Source organism: Lonchura striata, chromosome Z (genome assembly GCF_050655825.1).
Source record: "Lonchura striata isolate lonStrDom1 chromosome Z, ASM5065582v1, whole genome shotgun sequence".
Taxonomy (NCBI): domain Eukaryota; kingdom Metazoa; phylum Chordata; class Aves; order Passeriformes; family Estrildidae; genus Lonchura; species Lonchura striata.
In genome coordinates this window covers 56,167,942-56,183,657 of record NC_140740.1, presented here as the reverse complement: position 1 = coordinate 56,183,657, position 15,716 = coordinate 56,167,942, and the positions used below count along the sequence as shown (strand labels likewise).

General features: G+C 38.3%; 1 protein-coding gene across 11 annotated transcripts in view; it reads left to right on the top strand.

Moving 5' to 3' along the window:
- Positions 1-15,716, top strand: part of ANKRD55 (ankyrin repeat domain 55) — a 67,758-nt gene that overhangs the window by 32,444 nt on the left and 19,598 nt on the right. For 6 of the 11 annotated variants that reach the window (XM_021534321.3, XM_077790038.2, XM_085566444.1 and 3 more), the window contains exons 8-11: positions 383-550; positions 2,317-2,981; positions 8,431-8,532; positions 13,157-13,881. In XM_021534321.3, coding sequence (XP_021389996.1) covers positions 383-550; positions 2,317-2,981; positions 8,431-8,532; positions 13,157-13,410 — 1,189 coding nt within the window. In that variant the 3' untranslated portion in view covers positions 13,411-13,881. Of the gene's footprint in view, positions 1-382; positions 551-2,316; positions 2,982-8,430; positions 8,533-8,628; positions 13,882-15,716 lie in introns of those variants that run through there. The other 5 variants (XM_085566440.1, XM_085566442.1, XM_085566441.1 and 2 more) reach the window with 3 other exon arrangements.

The window sequence follows — 15,716 nt, the reverse complement described above, 5'->3', positions numbered from 1 at the left end:
TCACGGAAAGTCCTCTGCCAATCATGGCTAATTATGGTTGGTGTAAAGATGAGAAGAGTTTGTCCCTATGCAGTGAATACTGTGAAGGTTTTTTTTTAAATTCTGCTCTGAATACTTCAGGCACTTCTCCTACTCTACAATTCCATCTGTGGAAGAGGTGCTGCTATATAAGTTATAGGCATTCTGCAACCCATATTCTACTTTATCTGCAGCTAAATAAATGCAGCTACAACAGTGTGGAATAAGTTGGCTGGAGAATTTCTTAAAATGTATATTAGGAATCTGGGCAAGTAGTATATCTTATGCACACCTCACTGTGTCATTAATAGCTTTGATTGTAAATCTGTTCATCTATTTCAATGATACTCCGCCTTTCCTGTAGGACTCCACTGCACTGGGCTGCAGCAGCAGGGCAAGCTGACTGTGTGCAGACACTGCTAGAACTGGGGATAGACAGCAGCCCTCGAGACATCAATGAAAACACTCCTCTGGCATACGCAATTTACTGTGGGCACACGGCATGCATCAAGCTGCTGACTCAGGAGAGCAGGTAAAAGTAAAGTTCACATCTTCCTAATGTGTTGCCGCAGACTACAAAACAAATTTATTGCTTTTTGAATGCTACTGAAAGTTTTGAGCCCTCAGTGTGTTTCCTTGATTCATAGGCAATATTGTATCATTTTCCATCAATGTTGAAACTCTACAATCAGTTCTTTTTACAGAGACTCTTCACTGAGGTTGAATACTACTCTACCAAGCAGCAGAGAGCTGTGAAGAAGATGTGTGTATAATTCGTGCTCAGTCACCTTCATATATAAAATTTGTATAATAGAATAATTTCAGCCATCAGATACATGTAACTTCCACTTCTTAGAAATCTCTGTGCACTGTGTGCACATGTAATCAGACAGACAGATACACTGAACACAAAAGCAGCTTTGACAGAAAATAAAATAAATATCAAGTTTTCATCCTCAGAGTAAGAGTTTCGTAGTATTATCCTAGTGTTCTTCTCTGCCTTGATATGTTTTTTTAATTCTGAGTTCTTGTCTGTTAAAAAGTAGAACAAAAGACTTATTGGTTACAATCTTCCTTTCTTTTTATTTTTCCTTTTTCAGCAGCTGTTATCTAATTAGTTTCCATTCTTCTACTTCAAGTATGCGCTTACATTTATCTCCCCATTTCTTTGTGCTTTCTCCTCCTTTCCAGTCAGAAGTTAGTATTATATGAGACACAGGTAATATTACCTCTCCCCTTTCTCCCACACTCTGTCTATTAGAGAAGATCAGAGAATAAACAAAATTACATCTCAAAACCACTACATCAATACTGATACCGTTTTCAGTTTTGCCTTTTTCTCTTTTATATGTTCTCTTTGTTCTTTGCACATATATTTGTACTTCTGTAGTCTATTGTCCCAGTAATTTTCCAAAGCCTTTCCCTAGGCAAAAAGATAAAACAAATTCCAGAGCTCCAAGTCCCAAGGGAGACAAAGCACCATGCTGTCTGGGTTCTTCCTGAGAACCAAGACTGAGAACAACTCTGCAAGATACATTCTCATGGACAAAGGACAACTAGTACCAAGGGAGGGGATCCAGAGAAGGTGCTTGACCTGGACGGGAATTGCATCACCATTTGTCCTCCTAACTTGTGCTTTTGATCAATTATGCTAATTTCCTAAAACCTATAAAAATGTACTCACCCTTGTGGAGGTAGGCTTTTGTGGACATCTTTCCATAACCGCCCTGAATGTCTTCAATAAAGATCCACTTTTATATTAACTCCCATACTAAAATGATCTTGAGTTTCATTTCTAGTTTGGAAAAGGCAACACCAGTATAGGTAATTATCTTGATCGATCTGAAACTGTGCTGGACCTCTTTAGCACAAGCAAGGCAAGCGAAAGGGCAAACGGGAAAGAGGAAAAAGGAAAAGGGAAAGGGACAGTAGGAATGGTGAACTAGAGGCTTCTTTTACAGTGCTTGCAATGACCAGAAATACCTTTTTCCAAATATGATATAATACAAAGACAACCTGATTAAAAAGATGCTGAAGGCAGAAAAATGGAGGGGTTTCTTTCCCAGATGGCTATGCTAAGTTACATTAAGATGCTTGTAAGGCAATTCACCTGTCAGAAAGAGTGAATTAACATAGTATCATTTTCAGTCTGTTAATTACAAATTTGGGATCCTAATTTTCTTGAACCACCCATGCAGAGGTATCTGGACAGAATATTGCTTCTTTAATGGAGTAACACAGTTGGTATTTTCTCATTGTTTGGTAATATTGACATCACATTTTATTTTGTATTTCCAGTAGATCTGAGTCAGTTCAGCAGTTTCACTTCCAGAACAACAGACTTACAAAGAAAGAAGGACGATTCAGTATGCTGAACCAGATCTTCTCTTGCAAAAAGAAGAAAGATGACCAGAAAACCAATCAGAAGGAGAGAAGCAGAGATCAAGATCCTGGAGAAGAGACCTCAGAAGTAGATGATATTGTCACCCGTTTTGATTGCATTATGAATAAAAATTGTAAAGACATTCCAGATGAGTGTAAGACCACACCTGACTTTAAAAGAAAGAGCACAGACTCTAAGTACCTCATAGCAGAAAAGAAGCAATCAGTATGTCAGGGACTCCCACCCATCACCAACCAGAGCTTCCCCCCAGTCACTGCAGGCAATTCCTTCCTAACTACTTCCCAGAGCAAAATGTCATGCTTCTACTCCAGCTCCAGTACCCACCATGTGCCACCCAAATCTCGAAAGAGCAGGAGTGAGCACAACTTGCTGGACAGCACAGACAGCTGCCAGGCTTTGCTGGAGGATCCCTGGAACACAGACTCTAACCAAAGGCTCTCTTACAAAATCTGTACTAGGACTTCTTCAGACAAATTGATGAATGGCTTAAGCTCTGATAGATCTCACCATGTGCTTTTGTGCCCTCCCTGCCTTCCCTCACTTCCCAGTTCTCCATCAGGTAATTTTTTCCTTTTCCATATCCTAAATCCTATTATATCTACTGATGTGACAGGGTGAGTCAGAAAAAGGTAGAGACCAATTACATTTCTATTTTTTTTCCGTTTCTCCTTTATGTGGCCATCACAGGTAGCATTTGGTTGGGACATCAGTTGAAAGCTGAAGAGAAATAGCAGAAATAGGAGATTTAAGTAGGTCTGATGAGCTAGCAAAAATGCAGGTATCTAGGAAGTATATAAGGCACCTGAGCAATTAAGTGCCTCCAGGTAATATGTATGTGCTTTGTGAATTGCACATTTACATCCACTACCACACCTGCTGCATTTGATGTCCACATTTAGTCCTAGATGTACATGTGCAAGGGAACAGTCTTGCCCTCAAATCTGTAACCTTGGTGAGAGCTGCTCCTGGCTCCAGCCAGGTCCAGTGCCATGCTGGACAGCTTTATGCCATGCCACCTTACTCATATAGTTATATTCTGACTCCAGGCTGCAGTGGCACCCCTTCCCACCCTGAGTGCCAGCTCTTTGGTCTGATATGGTGTTCTTATGGTTTCTCCAAAACCTGAATTCAGGTTGCTAAATTTACAGAGATGGAGAAAATGCTTTTATACTGTGGTCTGGAAATTGTAATGCAACAGTAATGAAGCAGAGCATTAGAATTCTAAGGTGAACTTGATACCAGAGTTTGGCTGGATTTGGGGATCTAGTATTTTGTTTGACTCACATCCATGTTCAAATGAATCTGCCTGGCTGGCCTGCATTCTGGAGTTGACTTTAATATATCAGTGTCTCCAAATTCATCTCCTTTGGGGTTAGCCTCCTGCCAAAATTAAACACATCTAGCATGCCTTCCAACCACTGCAATATCTAACTGCAAATTAAGCAAGCAGAAGCAAACCCCAAAGTTTCCAGTATACCATTAAAAGGAGTGCAAATTTCAATAAGTTAATCTACACTTACCCCAAGAGACATGAGCCATTACCCTTCAGTGGAAAGAAGAGTGAACAGAAACCCTAAGAAGAGCCCTCAGTTAGCTGCATTATAGTGCAAATTGTTCTGAAATCTAAGTGAAGTGAACTACAAAAAAGCAAATCTTTGCACACATGTCTGACAACTAGAGCAGAGACAGTAATTTTAGAATGACAGGCCATTATACATACATTGTGCAAATTAAAGGCTAGAAATATCTTTTTTGTGTAAAAAGGGACTATTTTAGAAGTGCCACTTCCTGAATGTCAGGCCACATTCCTGAAAGCTTAATAGAACTGCTCCATAGGTGTCACTACGTTTTCTTTATGCACTCTTCAGCTACTCACTCAACCATACAAGCCCCAGACTCCACATGCCCAGCAATGATTGCTTCTGCACGACTCTTTCTACACTAAATTCTGCAAGGTTCAGCTCACATGTGGAACACAAGAATACCTGCAGGGCTACTTTACAACCTCACTATAATAGGGTACAGTGAGGCTAACATATTTGAGATCATTGAACTTGACAGCAGTAGTAGGAATGAGTTCAAGCTGGATAAACCAAACTGGAGGAATTTCTGGGAAAATTTCCTGTTTGAATTTCCTAGACTATTAATATTTGATAGGGAAGTAATTATCATGTTATTCAAAATGTGATTACAGATTTTTCTTAGTACTGTAGAAAATTATTAAATCCTTGTCTGCTCTGGACAGAAGGATAGGTGGTTTTCCTAGAAAAAATGTTTCTGTGAACATCCTATGACAAAAATCTAATTGTTATAATAGGAGCCATCTTTGCATGCCCAAAGGAAAGGTAAGTAAGCTTATTTCTGACAGGTTGTAATTTCTCTCAGAAAATAAAAAGCCCGAGTGTTCTTCAAGTCCAGTTTTCTTTGTATCAACTCCATTTAGCATCATTTTCTAACAATAAAATTATTCTTGTATCTGGCAAAAAGAACCTTCCTCTGAAACGTATGAATTAAAATCCTCTGAGGAGGAAGAGAGTGTCTGACAGGAATGCATTGCACAACACAGATATTGTCTCACATTTCTCATGATAGAAAGATCTGCTTATCCCTCTTCATGCCTGTGTATGGTTTAAATCTGTCTGCCCCTGTAATTAAAGCCACCTGACTTTCTGTGGGTTAGAACTGCATTTACTGTATGAGCTCCAGGACTTCCAGGTCTCCAATGTACTGTGCCTGCAGGACTTAGAGGGATGAGAAGCAAAGTCTGGCTCCAGCCCAGCCAGCAAGGCTGTACAGGCAGCCATCTCCCTGAGGAAAAATATCTTTTGTTGGGGTTGGTGGTTTCTTTTTTGGTTTTGGTTTTTTGGGCGGGGTTTTTGGTTTGGTTTGTTTGGTTGGTTGGTTTTTTTTGGGTTTTTTTTTTGTTTGTTTTTTTTTTGTTGTTGCTTTGGGGGGGTTTGGGGGAGTGTTTTGGTTGATTTTTTGTTGTTCTTTGTTTTTTGTGGGTTTTTTTGTTGTTTATTTGGTTGGGGTTTTTTAATTTATTTTACTTTTCTTTCTGCAGGAGACTTAGCTGGTTTTTGAAGACACTGAAGTGTTAATAGTTCCTTTCTCAATTTATGACTGGGGGACTATATGTAATTTCCTAATCACTTAATATCTAGGCCAGGATTATGGGTATCAATAATCAAAGAAAACTCAATTTTAAAATTATTTTCTCTGTTGACAGTGTTGATTGTCTTGCATGACCATGTCTATTGTCAAAGTCAAAGCTAAATTTTGTGCTCACTTGCTACAAAGGCAGCTGGCACATATATATGTCAAAGCATTTGGAGATTTTTGTTCTATTATCTGTGCTCCCAGGAATGAAAGATGAGTCAATTTACCACCTGAGCATTAACACTCACACAAAGGGGAGAGGTTGCTGTGTGTAGCAATGAGAATTACCTTACTACTATGCCATTGGTTTCTCTCAGAATTACTGTCCTCCACTGAGAAGAGCAAAGACAGTCTATACTAAACTGTCAGCATTTCATGAGAGTTTTCCAGCCACAGTACTGAGCTAGCATCAAAAATTTTAAGCATTTACTTATGAGCTTTGCAGTCATCTCTTTTTGCAAAATGTACTGCTATCTGCATTCTAAAGGGAAAAATATTGTAAGTAGAGAAATTCGAAGTAATATGCGTAACAGAAGTCTATCTCAAGTATAAGACAGCTCTGAGATGCCTATTAACCACTCGTCTTTTGGGTTACTAGATTTCCAGATGTAAGATGATACTTTATTACAGGTTTTATTACAGTACCTTCTGTTTGCTTGAATAGGTGAAAAACAGGCTATTATTAAGTTTATGATGGTATAAGCAGAATGGTATACCATCAATGAATGGTATACCTTCAACAGGAAGCATTTTTTTGGCTAGGAAAGTAGAGCAAAGCTGATCAGTGTGGCTGTCGCTTTCTCAAATTTAAGAACCAATTTACTTTGAGGCAGTCATCATAACATTAACAACTTTTACACAAAATGCACTACTATGTGGTTCACCTTCCTAAATATAAGGGAAATTAAAAAAAAAATACAACCACTAAACAGAACAAATGCAGTCCTGCATTTTATAAGAATGAAATAGCTTTCTTTCCATTTATTCAAAAATAACTGCAATCATAAATGTGCTTTTGGGGACAGCAAAGATGATGTCTCAAAGAGAGAAAAGCTATTTTTCCAGATGTTATGTGAAACAGATAGAAAGGAAAAGTAGAAGAAAACTTCCACTTGATGCCAAAATTTAACAAGGATTGTTTTCCAAGCATTCATATCATCTTTTCAAATATGATTATGTTTTGTACCATTTATGAAATGAACATATCTCTTTATAGCAACAACAGCCTCCCATCATCAAAGCCATAAATGATACATACACAATAAGTCATTAGTTCTCAGCATAGCATCACAGAAACCAATATAACTTGAATTGCTCTAATGAGAGCAACAAACAATTCTCTGCTATATTGGAATTGATATATTTAGTCCTTTGTGCAGAGTGGATGTGAGGTCTATGGAAGAAATTTACCAACTAGACACTAGAGATATTAAAGAGTAAAAAACAGGAAAACCGAACTGAAGTCTGTTTCTGTTAAGCAGAGTTCACCCATACAAAATTCATCATGCTTTAGCTCAAACACATCAGCTTAACCACCGGATCCAGCAGACTGACCCAATGTCTATCTACTGTTGTGGCTTTTAGACCAAAACCTTGCTCCATGCTGAGCTGAAGGCTGCACTGTAACATGTTGGTTTGCCTGACCAACACCACAGTAACTCCTTTCACACAGAATCTGTTTAGTCAGCAACAGCAGCTGTGACAGCTACTTCTGTGCATCTTTAGAAAACTTTTAGAAAAGTATTGTTCTACAGCTTTATCTTGCACAGCCCAACAACACATAGATATTTTTAAATACCAGCTGCAAAGCCACAAAGGCAAATAATATCATTCCATTTCTTCCACCTGCTTAGGATGTCCTGCTACATCCACCCCGTGTCTCCCCACGTCTCTGTGTGCTGACAGAGCATATGCCTGCTCTTCAATGAGCTATGTTGTAAAGCCATGCTGGATGAGCAGCTGCTTGCCAAGACATCTCATTACATGTCTCATCACAGATTTGGTGATAACAAGAAAAATAATTTGAGGGACTCAAGCATCACAGAATAAGATCAGCTCAGGAAAAAGATCTGGCGAAAATGTTGACTTGGTGCTTGAGTTTCTACTTTTTTCAGTATTAGACATGTCCTTTATGTGATGAAATGCATTACATAATCTAACATACTGTCTTTTTAAATAGTATTAGACCTAGTTAACTTTAATCTTAACCAGTGACATGCCAGAATTAACCAATTAACCTTTCCTTTTCCAGTGTATACTATTCTTGGTTAAAATGATACTGCTATAAACATAGTTTAATAAGGATCAGTATAGCCTTTATCAGTGATATGCTTTCATCTGCCACAAAACTCTCTCAAAGCTCATCTTTACTGCTAATAGCTTTCAATGTGCTTTTCCAACAAGCAGTTGAACTCTGTTTTTTTTTTTAATACTTACAAAGGCTAAGATTCTACTAGGATATTTTGCAAACTAAACCTTCAATTTTGAAATCAAATCATCTATTTGATTAATTTTACAGATTTAGAGCCCAAAGATCACTACAGAGACCTAGCTAATAAACTGTGCCCATTTTAAGACCTAAAGCTATATTATACAATAGAAAGCAATAATGTGAAGGTTGCCCTAAAGCAATCAGTCCTTTTTTTGAGTGTAAAGTGAACCAAGCAACACCTTCTTTTTTTTCAGTCAGTGGTTTCTTGTTATTACAAGAAATAATAAGTTATTATTATAAATTTTTTATTTCTGAAAAATAATAAATACATTTTATTTTCTTTTCTGGAAGCCAGAAATGTACAGTGCACCACACTAGTTACAATTATTTCCGTAATAATTTTCTTTTTCCTTCACAGGTAGAAGTTTTCGACAAATGTCCATAGACCAACACAAAATGAAAAATGTTATTCCTGTACAGAAAAACCTAGCTCCAATACCCAACCACAGTGCTCACAAAAGTAAGTACAGACAAGGGTCAGTTACTGTATCACATTGCGTGCCTCCATCACCAGCATCTGAGGGCTTGAGAGAGGTTTCATGTTTGTTTTCCACAGCATCACAGAATGGCTGAGGTAGGAAGACACCTTTGGAGACTGTCTGTCCACCTCATATCCACAGAGAAGTCACCTGCAGCATGTTGCCTAGGATCACCCAGTTTTGTTTTAAATATTTCTGTGAATGGAGAAATGGAAAGAAAACACTTTCTCTGGGCCATCTCGTCCAGTGTTTGACTATCCTCAGAGGAAAAAGCTTCTTAGTACTTACTTGTGGCCATTGATTCTTTTCCCTCCATAGGACTCCACTGTGAAAAGTCTGTCTCCTTCTCCATTACTCCCCAGACATTTAGATAAATTGACAAGATCCTTTGAGCTGCCTTCTCTTCTTGAGGCTGAACAGTCCCAGCACTGTCAGTCTCCCCTTTAAGGCTGACACTCCTTTAGCTATCTCCATTGCCCTCCATTGGATTTGTTTCAGTATGTCCCCCTCCCTGTTGTACCAGAAACCTCACAACTGGACTCAGATCTCCAGATGTGTCTCACCCAAGCTGAGTAAAGAGGAAGAATCACCTGTCACAATCTGCTGGCGGTGCTCTTCCTGGTGCAGCACCAGACACTGTTGGTGTATTTCTGCATGGGCACATGCTGGCTCGTGTTCAGCTTGGGAAGCAGTGGTCCCAAAGAGCCAGAGAGCTTCACCCCACTCCCAGAGTCCCAGCAGAGTGTCAAGACCGTGATTGTTCCAGGCTGGATCAAGCCAGCAACTGGAGTTTTCTTCATACACAGACATCAGCCCTACTCCCAGCAGTGTCCACATTTTTGTGCTCCACAAAGCACAAATCTCCACTGTATATTGGATGAGGATTTACAGTTTACTGACCGTCATCCTGCAGATCAGCCAGGTCCAAAAGCATTCAGACCTAAATTTAAGATTCCCTGCTGCTTTTAAGCTGAATGTCAGAAGCAATTCTGCAGTGATGACAGTATTACTAAGGCAGAGGCAGCCTTAGAGGGACAATCAGATTGGATAGCGATATACAGAATCCTGTACTGCTGCTGTTTTCTACATGAGACAGGAAGAAGAAAAGGTGTTTGAATTACTGAGGTGGTATTCTCTGTCTGCTCAGAAGGAAGAAAATAATTTCATTGCTTTTAATTGCTTTTAAAACACTAGGTCCAAGCATTCTATTTTTTAAGCTTTCTACTCATGTTCTCTGTGTCTTCTAGTTAAATCATAGTTGTAAGCAAAATCTTTAAAAAATGCTTTCATAATAATTGTTGTTCTCACATTAATTCATACAAATGGTCAAGAATTTAATTCTAGTCTCATGCCAAAAACAGTTTAACAAATAACATAGAATTGTCACAATTAAGAATCATGGTTTAATTAACTAACACAGCACATTTATCCAGGTGCCATTACTGCTTGAACATTAGTTCAAGCCAGTAAGAGAAAAGCAAAATTATTTGCAAAATAGATTGTATTTCTTGTTAACAGAAATTACATATCTGCTCCTGAAGCTTTCTAAATAACTGTTTCAGAGTCTCATCTCAGTCTGAGATTTCACTCATCCTCCATCCAGCCCTAAAAGTATTACCCTTTTGAAAATAGCCTTTATCCAGGCAAAGTGCTCCAGCAACAAAGATTGAGTATAAATATTTGTGTTTTCTCTAATATTTTAACACACAAGGTGTGTGTTAAAAATACACTAAGGAAGAAAAAAAAAACCAAAACATTACCAAGAAGCTGGAACAATAAGCAAAACTAGAATGAGAACTGAAACTACTCAGAGATTGACAGAAAGAAGAAGTATCTCCCCCAAAAAAGGAAGGGCAATGAAAAAGAGAAGGAAGAAATTATTAAATCTCTCAGTAAAAATGTTTTAAAATACACATTAGAAAGAGGAAAATAGGAATGAAGCATTTGCCTGGTGAGAGTACTTAAGTGATTTTAAACAATAAATTCTCACCCTTCAGATATTCCCAGGGCCAGAGATCCCTCACATGACTTCTTAAGTAGCCTCAGCACAGACTGCATCTCCTATTCTGCATGCTGCTGCTTCATTGCCTAAGCATTCTATGTCATCATGCAACACTTCCAACAATCCCTGGAAAACACACTGTCACACACTCCTCACAAAATGCCAGAATAGTTTTTCAAACAAATATGGGACTTCTGGAGAACTCTGCTGTTCTCACTTCTTCATGTCTAAGACCCATTCTTCTGCTGGACTCCATACTTCTTGGGCAACGGCCTTATTTTTGCCTCTGTAGTTTGTAATAGCAGCCACTCCAGAGTCTCTATTGAGTAGAAAAGGCTTCCTGAACCAGTAGGTCTACTGTTCAGGTCTTTGGTAGCTGACTCTGCCCTCTGTGTATGAATCATTAATGGTGCTTTTGCTATATGTAGCTCCTGGGACCTTAAGGGCTCTGCCTCCCACACATCCCAGCCCTGGGTCCAGGCTTATGTGTTTTAATACATGTACTAACAATACCAGTCATTATATGCATTGTTTCAGAGCCATCCATGTACCAGTCCTGAGACCATAAACTGAGCACAGTATGTGGGACAATGTGGAAAGCACTGATGTTTGGATTCTTTGAATGAGCATGAGTTTGTGATGGCTGCTCTCTTGTGGGGGTGAAATTAAGCTACAGTGGTTTTGGCCTACTTTAGTCCATCATTTAAGGCTTTTAATGATGTACATAAAGCTTTATGGATATTTTTCACACAGATGTGAACTTTGAATATATTTACATATGAATATGTTCCAAAGAGGGACAGAAGTGAGCCTCTCAACATTTATGGAATGCACACCAAAATTTCAGTGAACTCAAAGCATTCTTCCATGTGCCAGAAAACAAATGGGCTCATTTATTGTATATAGCCCTCCCAGATTCACACAAATTCAGCACCAGGTAAAGCAAAGTATTAATGGTTTGGGTGTTTTTCATGGAAAGGAGAAGTGTTTTACTGAATTTCTAAATAATGAATGAATCTTAAATATGACCCATGAATTACAGTACACTGCCAGAGGCCGTGTACGGGCAGTTGTAGTAAACACTTCTGCTCAGGTAATCACAACTTCAATAGTAATTGAAATTAGCTTAAAAAGAAATTAATCTACCAAGTTTCTAAATCTTCTCTATAAAGACCCTGCTTTGCCCTAAATCCATACATGGTAAGCTTTAGAAAAGTACTGCTCCTGAAAAAGAAATAATCAATTATTAAATTAATATAACATTCATGCTACAGGGGAATATGACAAGAACTTTAGCCTCTTTTGCACCATGTATATAGTTAAAATAGAGAGATAGATGATAGATATAGATTATATAGATAGAGATAGAGATAGAGATAGATGGTATAGATATAGATAGACAATTATGCAGTGAGGTCCCACTGCAGACATTAGAGAGGTAACATTTGTTTTCAATGGGGCAAATTAAATTAAGCACAAAATTTCCAGCTAGAACACTTCAGAGGAAAGTGTTAATAGCCTCTCAGATAATTCAACACAAATATGCAGATGGAAGGAAGTTACAAATGCAATGAGAACACAGCCAAGAAAAAATGAATGTAAAAAATTGCAAGAAGTTTCTGTAGCCACAACAGAGATGATGTAACTCCAGAAAGAACTCTTCATATGCTTAAACTGTAAGAAACAAAATTGTTTGTATACAAAGAGCTTGTTAATAGAATAGAGATAAAATGAAAAGGAGCTAATGCAATTCACAAGAAATTGACAGCACAGAAAAGTAGGTCTACAATTATGGTTTTCAATTCTCCTTTCAAAAAATCAGGAAATTAGTGAGTTGTCTGAATGAAGGAGCCCAAGGATTTCAATTTAAAGAAAATACAGAACTATATTAGCTTTAAAGCACAAACAGTGTTTCAGTGATGAGTATGAGGTAGAGATTAAGGATGATTTAAATCCACAGTTTCTTACAACAACAGAGATACATAACAGGTGTGCCCTTCAGGTGTTTTGGTGTGTCTTGGTTTGATACAGGGTAGTGGGCTACTTTTGTGGCCTGTGAATAGCAGAGCATATGTGGACCTGACTTTATGATTGACTGTGCCTGGAGAAACCCAGACACAACATCCCATAGTCTTCCATTTCATCTTCCTTAGATTTTGATCAGCATTTACCTTCAGCGATAGAACATTTTTGTTAGAAATAATATATTAATGGAACATTTCTGTTGCACTCAGCCTGTGATTTCTGATAAAAAAAAATATATTGTAAAAATTTCTCAAACAGAACAAGTCTTCTCAAGACAAATGGGTTCTCTGCTTATCAAAAGTAAATCTTTGACCTTTTCAAGTCTTACTGGTCAGTAAATCAAAAGTAAATCACTTAACACTGAAGTAGTTTCCTTCAGATGAAGATAAGCCTGTCAAGGCTTATTCATCTGAATACAAAAATACCATTTTTTATTAATATTTTGATCACATTTTTCAAGTACAGGCTTGAGTACACACATTAAGAGACAACAGTTCAAAGGAAGTTGCAAAATCATTTGTAAAAATGCCTTGCTTTTCACTTTCTGTGCACTTTCTCTTTTTTTCTATTTCCTCTAGTTCAGCTACCATCTCAGGATACTAAGAAGTTTAAGTCCCTACAGACTGATGCAGTTATTCTCCCACCAGCTCCAATATCCAAATCTCTAAAAACAGGACATTCTCAGAGTCAGATCCTCTATTCTCTCTTGCCTGGTCTGTCAGGACAGCATCTAAAACCAAGCTGTGTCCTACCTGCTATCCCAAACCAGAAGAAATCTAATGCTGAAGAGGAGCTTGAGAAATCATTCACCAAACCAGATGCTGAAAATTAATTAATTACAGTGGCCTAAATTAGTTGAAATTTGTCTAAGTGGTTGTTAAAAGAAAAGTTTACAGTTAAATCTCATTAATTTACACTAACAGTACTGTTGTGATCTGGAGCATAACAAAAATCAAGATAAGATGGCACAGAACAAAAGCTGCACTGTGTATGTATATATGCATTTGCATTATAGTTTTCATTTATGATGAAATTACTAAATTAGCATGTAATGTGCAGTACATTTATTCTGTGAATGGAACCCTCATAACGTGATTTTGTTGCAGCAATGTGGTGTTAAGCCTTTCATAGAACAAAAGAACAAAGAGGGAGGTTTTCTGCATGATATAAAGTTGGAACTAGGGCAACAAATTGACAGGGCTTCTCTGTAGTTTGTTAATGCAAAGGTGCTGATTCTGATGCTTTGTGCCATAAAAAAATCTTTTTAAGATTGAGAAAATAAACTCAAAATGCAGCTTTAGCAGTTGAGGTCTTTTGTCTCTTTATTCTTCACACATTTTCTAAATTGTAAGTTTGTAAGGTTTTGTGAATTCAACAAGTTAAAAAGCACAGCAAAACATTAATTCCTGTGGAACAGAAAGACCTTTAGCATGCACTGTTCAAAACTGTTCATTTCATAGACAGATTTATGTCTTATTTAATTCTTCATACTCCTCAGTGACAAAAATGCAATTGTGTACTGTTATGTTCATAAAATTAGGACTGCACAGTCCTGAGTTTTTAGGCATTGTTTTACTTTGATCAGTGAACTGGAGGAAATTTAACTGGACTGATGTTCAGTCAGTAACCTTTATGAGTGGTATAAACCTTTAACTAAACATTGCACAAGACTGTCCTTTCCTAGAAGCTAACAAAGATGCCAGCCTTTGCTTGCTTCAGGGTTCTTATCTAAATCTTGCTGCAATTGCTTTAGAGGCTTCTCCACTTCTGATTATAGAGGGGCTGTGGGCTGGGAGAGGTTGTCCCCTTTTGTCACACTTCTGTATCACCATTTCTAGTAAGCCGGTCCAAAATTAGCTCTACATCAGCAGCTCAATCAACAAGAACATAGCACTTCTGCTTATCTCTAGATAAATGTCTTATTAGCTGTACAAACATTTATTTCGCTGTGTCACAGTAAAAGACAAACCTGACATGAAGAAGATTATCATGTTCCAGTATCTGCAGTTTCCAATTTCCTTGCACTAACGACTGTAAATAGGATGGCTGGTGGCTGTCACAGACAGTCCCAGAAAGAAAAAAGCAGCAACAGCTGCTCTGATGCAACACAGGGAAGAGGGAACTTTTGCACACAAATAAAAAAAAGTTTTATTTTTAAACACCTCACACGAATGTCAGGGTATAAAGCTCAAATTCAACAAGTCATGTAAACATCTAGCTTCTTGATGAAAAACATAAGACTAAAATGCTCATGTGCTTGGACCTTCCAGATAACCTCCTCCCTGAGGCTAGATACAAAAAACATTACATGACAGATGCGTGCACTTTTAAAGGAAAAATCAATTCTGGCATGTTCTGTCTTTGCACCTGACCAGTCCTGTTCAAGCCAGCCTCACTGAAAAGTCCAGAATTTCTAATGCAGTATAGCAGACTGGTATTTGCTCCACAAGATCACTGGCTGAGCTGCTCTCTCTGCTCTACAGAGCCTCTGAGCTTCTCTGCTTGAAACTCAACCTATTGCAAGTCCCAAAATCTCTGTCCTGACTTATGCCACTTTGTACCTGTCTGTGCAGCTTCATACAATAGACAAATGCTTCATAAGTTATTTCCTAGAAACATTAAAGCTTCAGTGAAGAATTTATGCCACTACCACTTGGTACAAAGAAAATGGTTTTGGTGCAGATTGCACAGAAGATAAGGGACATCCAATTCCTACAGCTCTGGCAATAACAAGAATGAGATTTGTTTTCAAGAATGAAAGCCTGAAGTAACCATTCTGGCAGAGGTTAATTATCTTTAGTTCAACAAACTGCTTGGGAATGGGAACAGCATGTGGAAGTGAGGGAAGACCAAATGGCACAACCTCCTAGTGAGGTAAAACATTCGTAACTCCTTTGCCACATTAGCCCTTTTCAGTGGGTATGAAACCATGCCTTTAGCTGTCTACTGAGATGCCTCAGAAGAGGCTGATTACATGATACAACTGCTACTGGTGGACTTGAGAGATGAGGTGGATCTCTCTCAATTCTTGCATTAACCCTGCATGTCCAAGGTCCAGGAGTCCTGGGGGCTGCCTAATGGCAACTGTGAAAGCTGTGGTGGGACTCATTTGCCAGTTGCTGTCCTATGCTGGAGAGG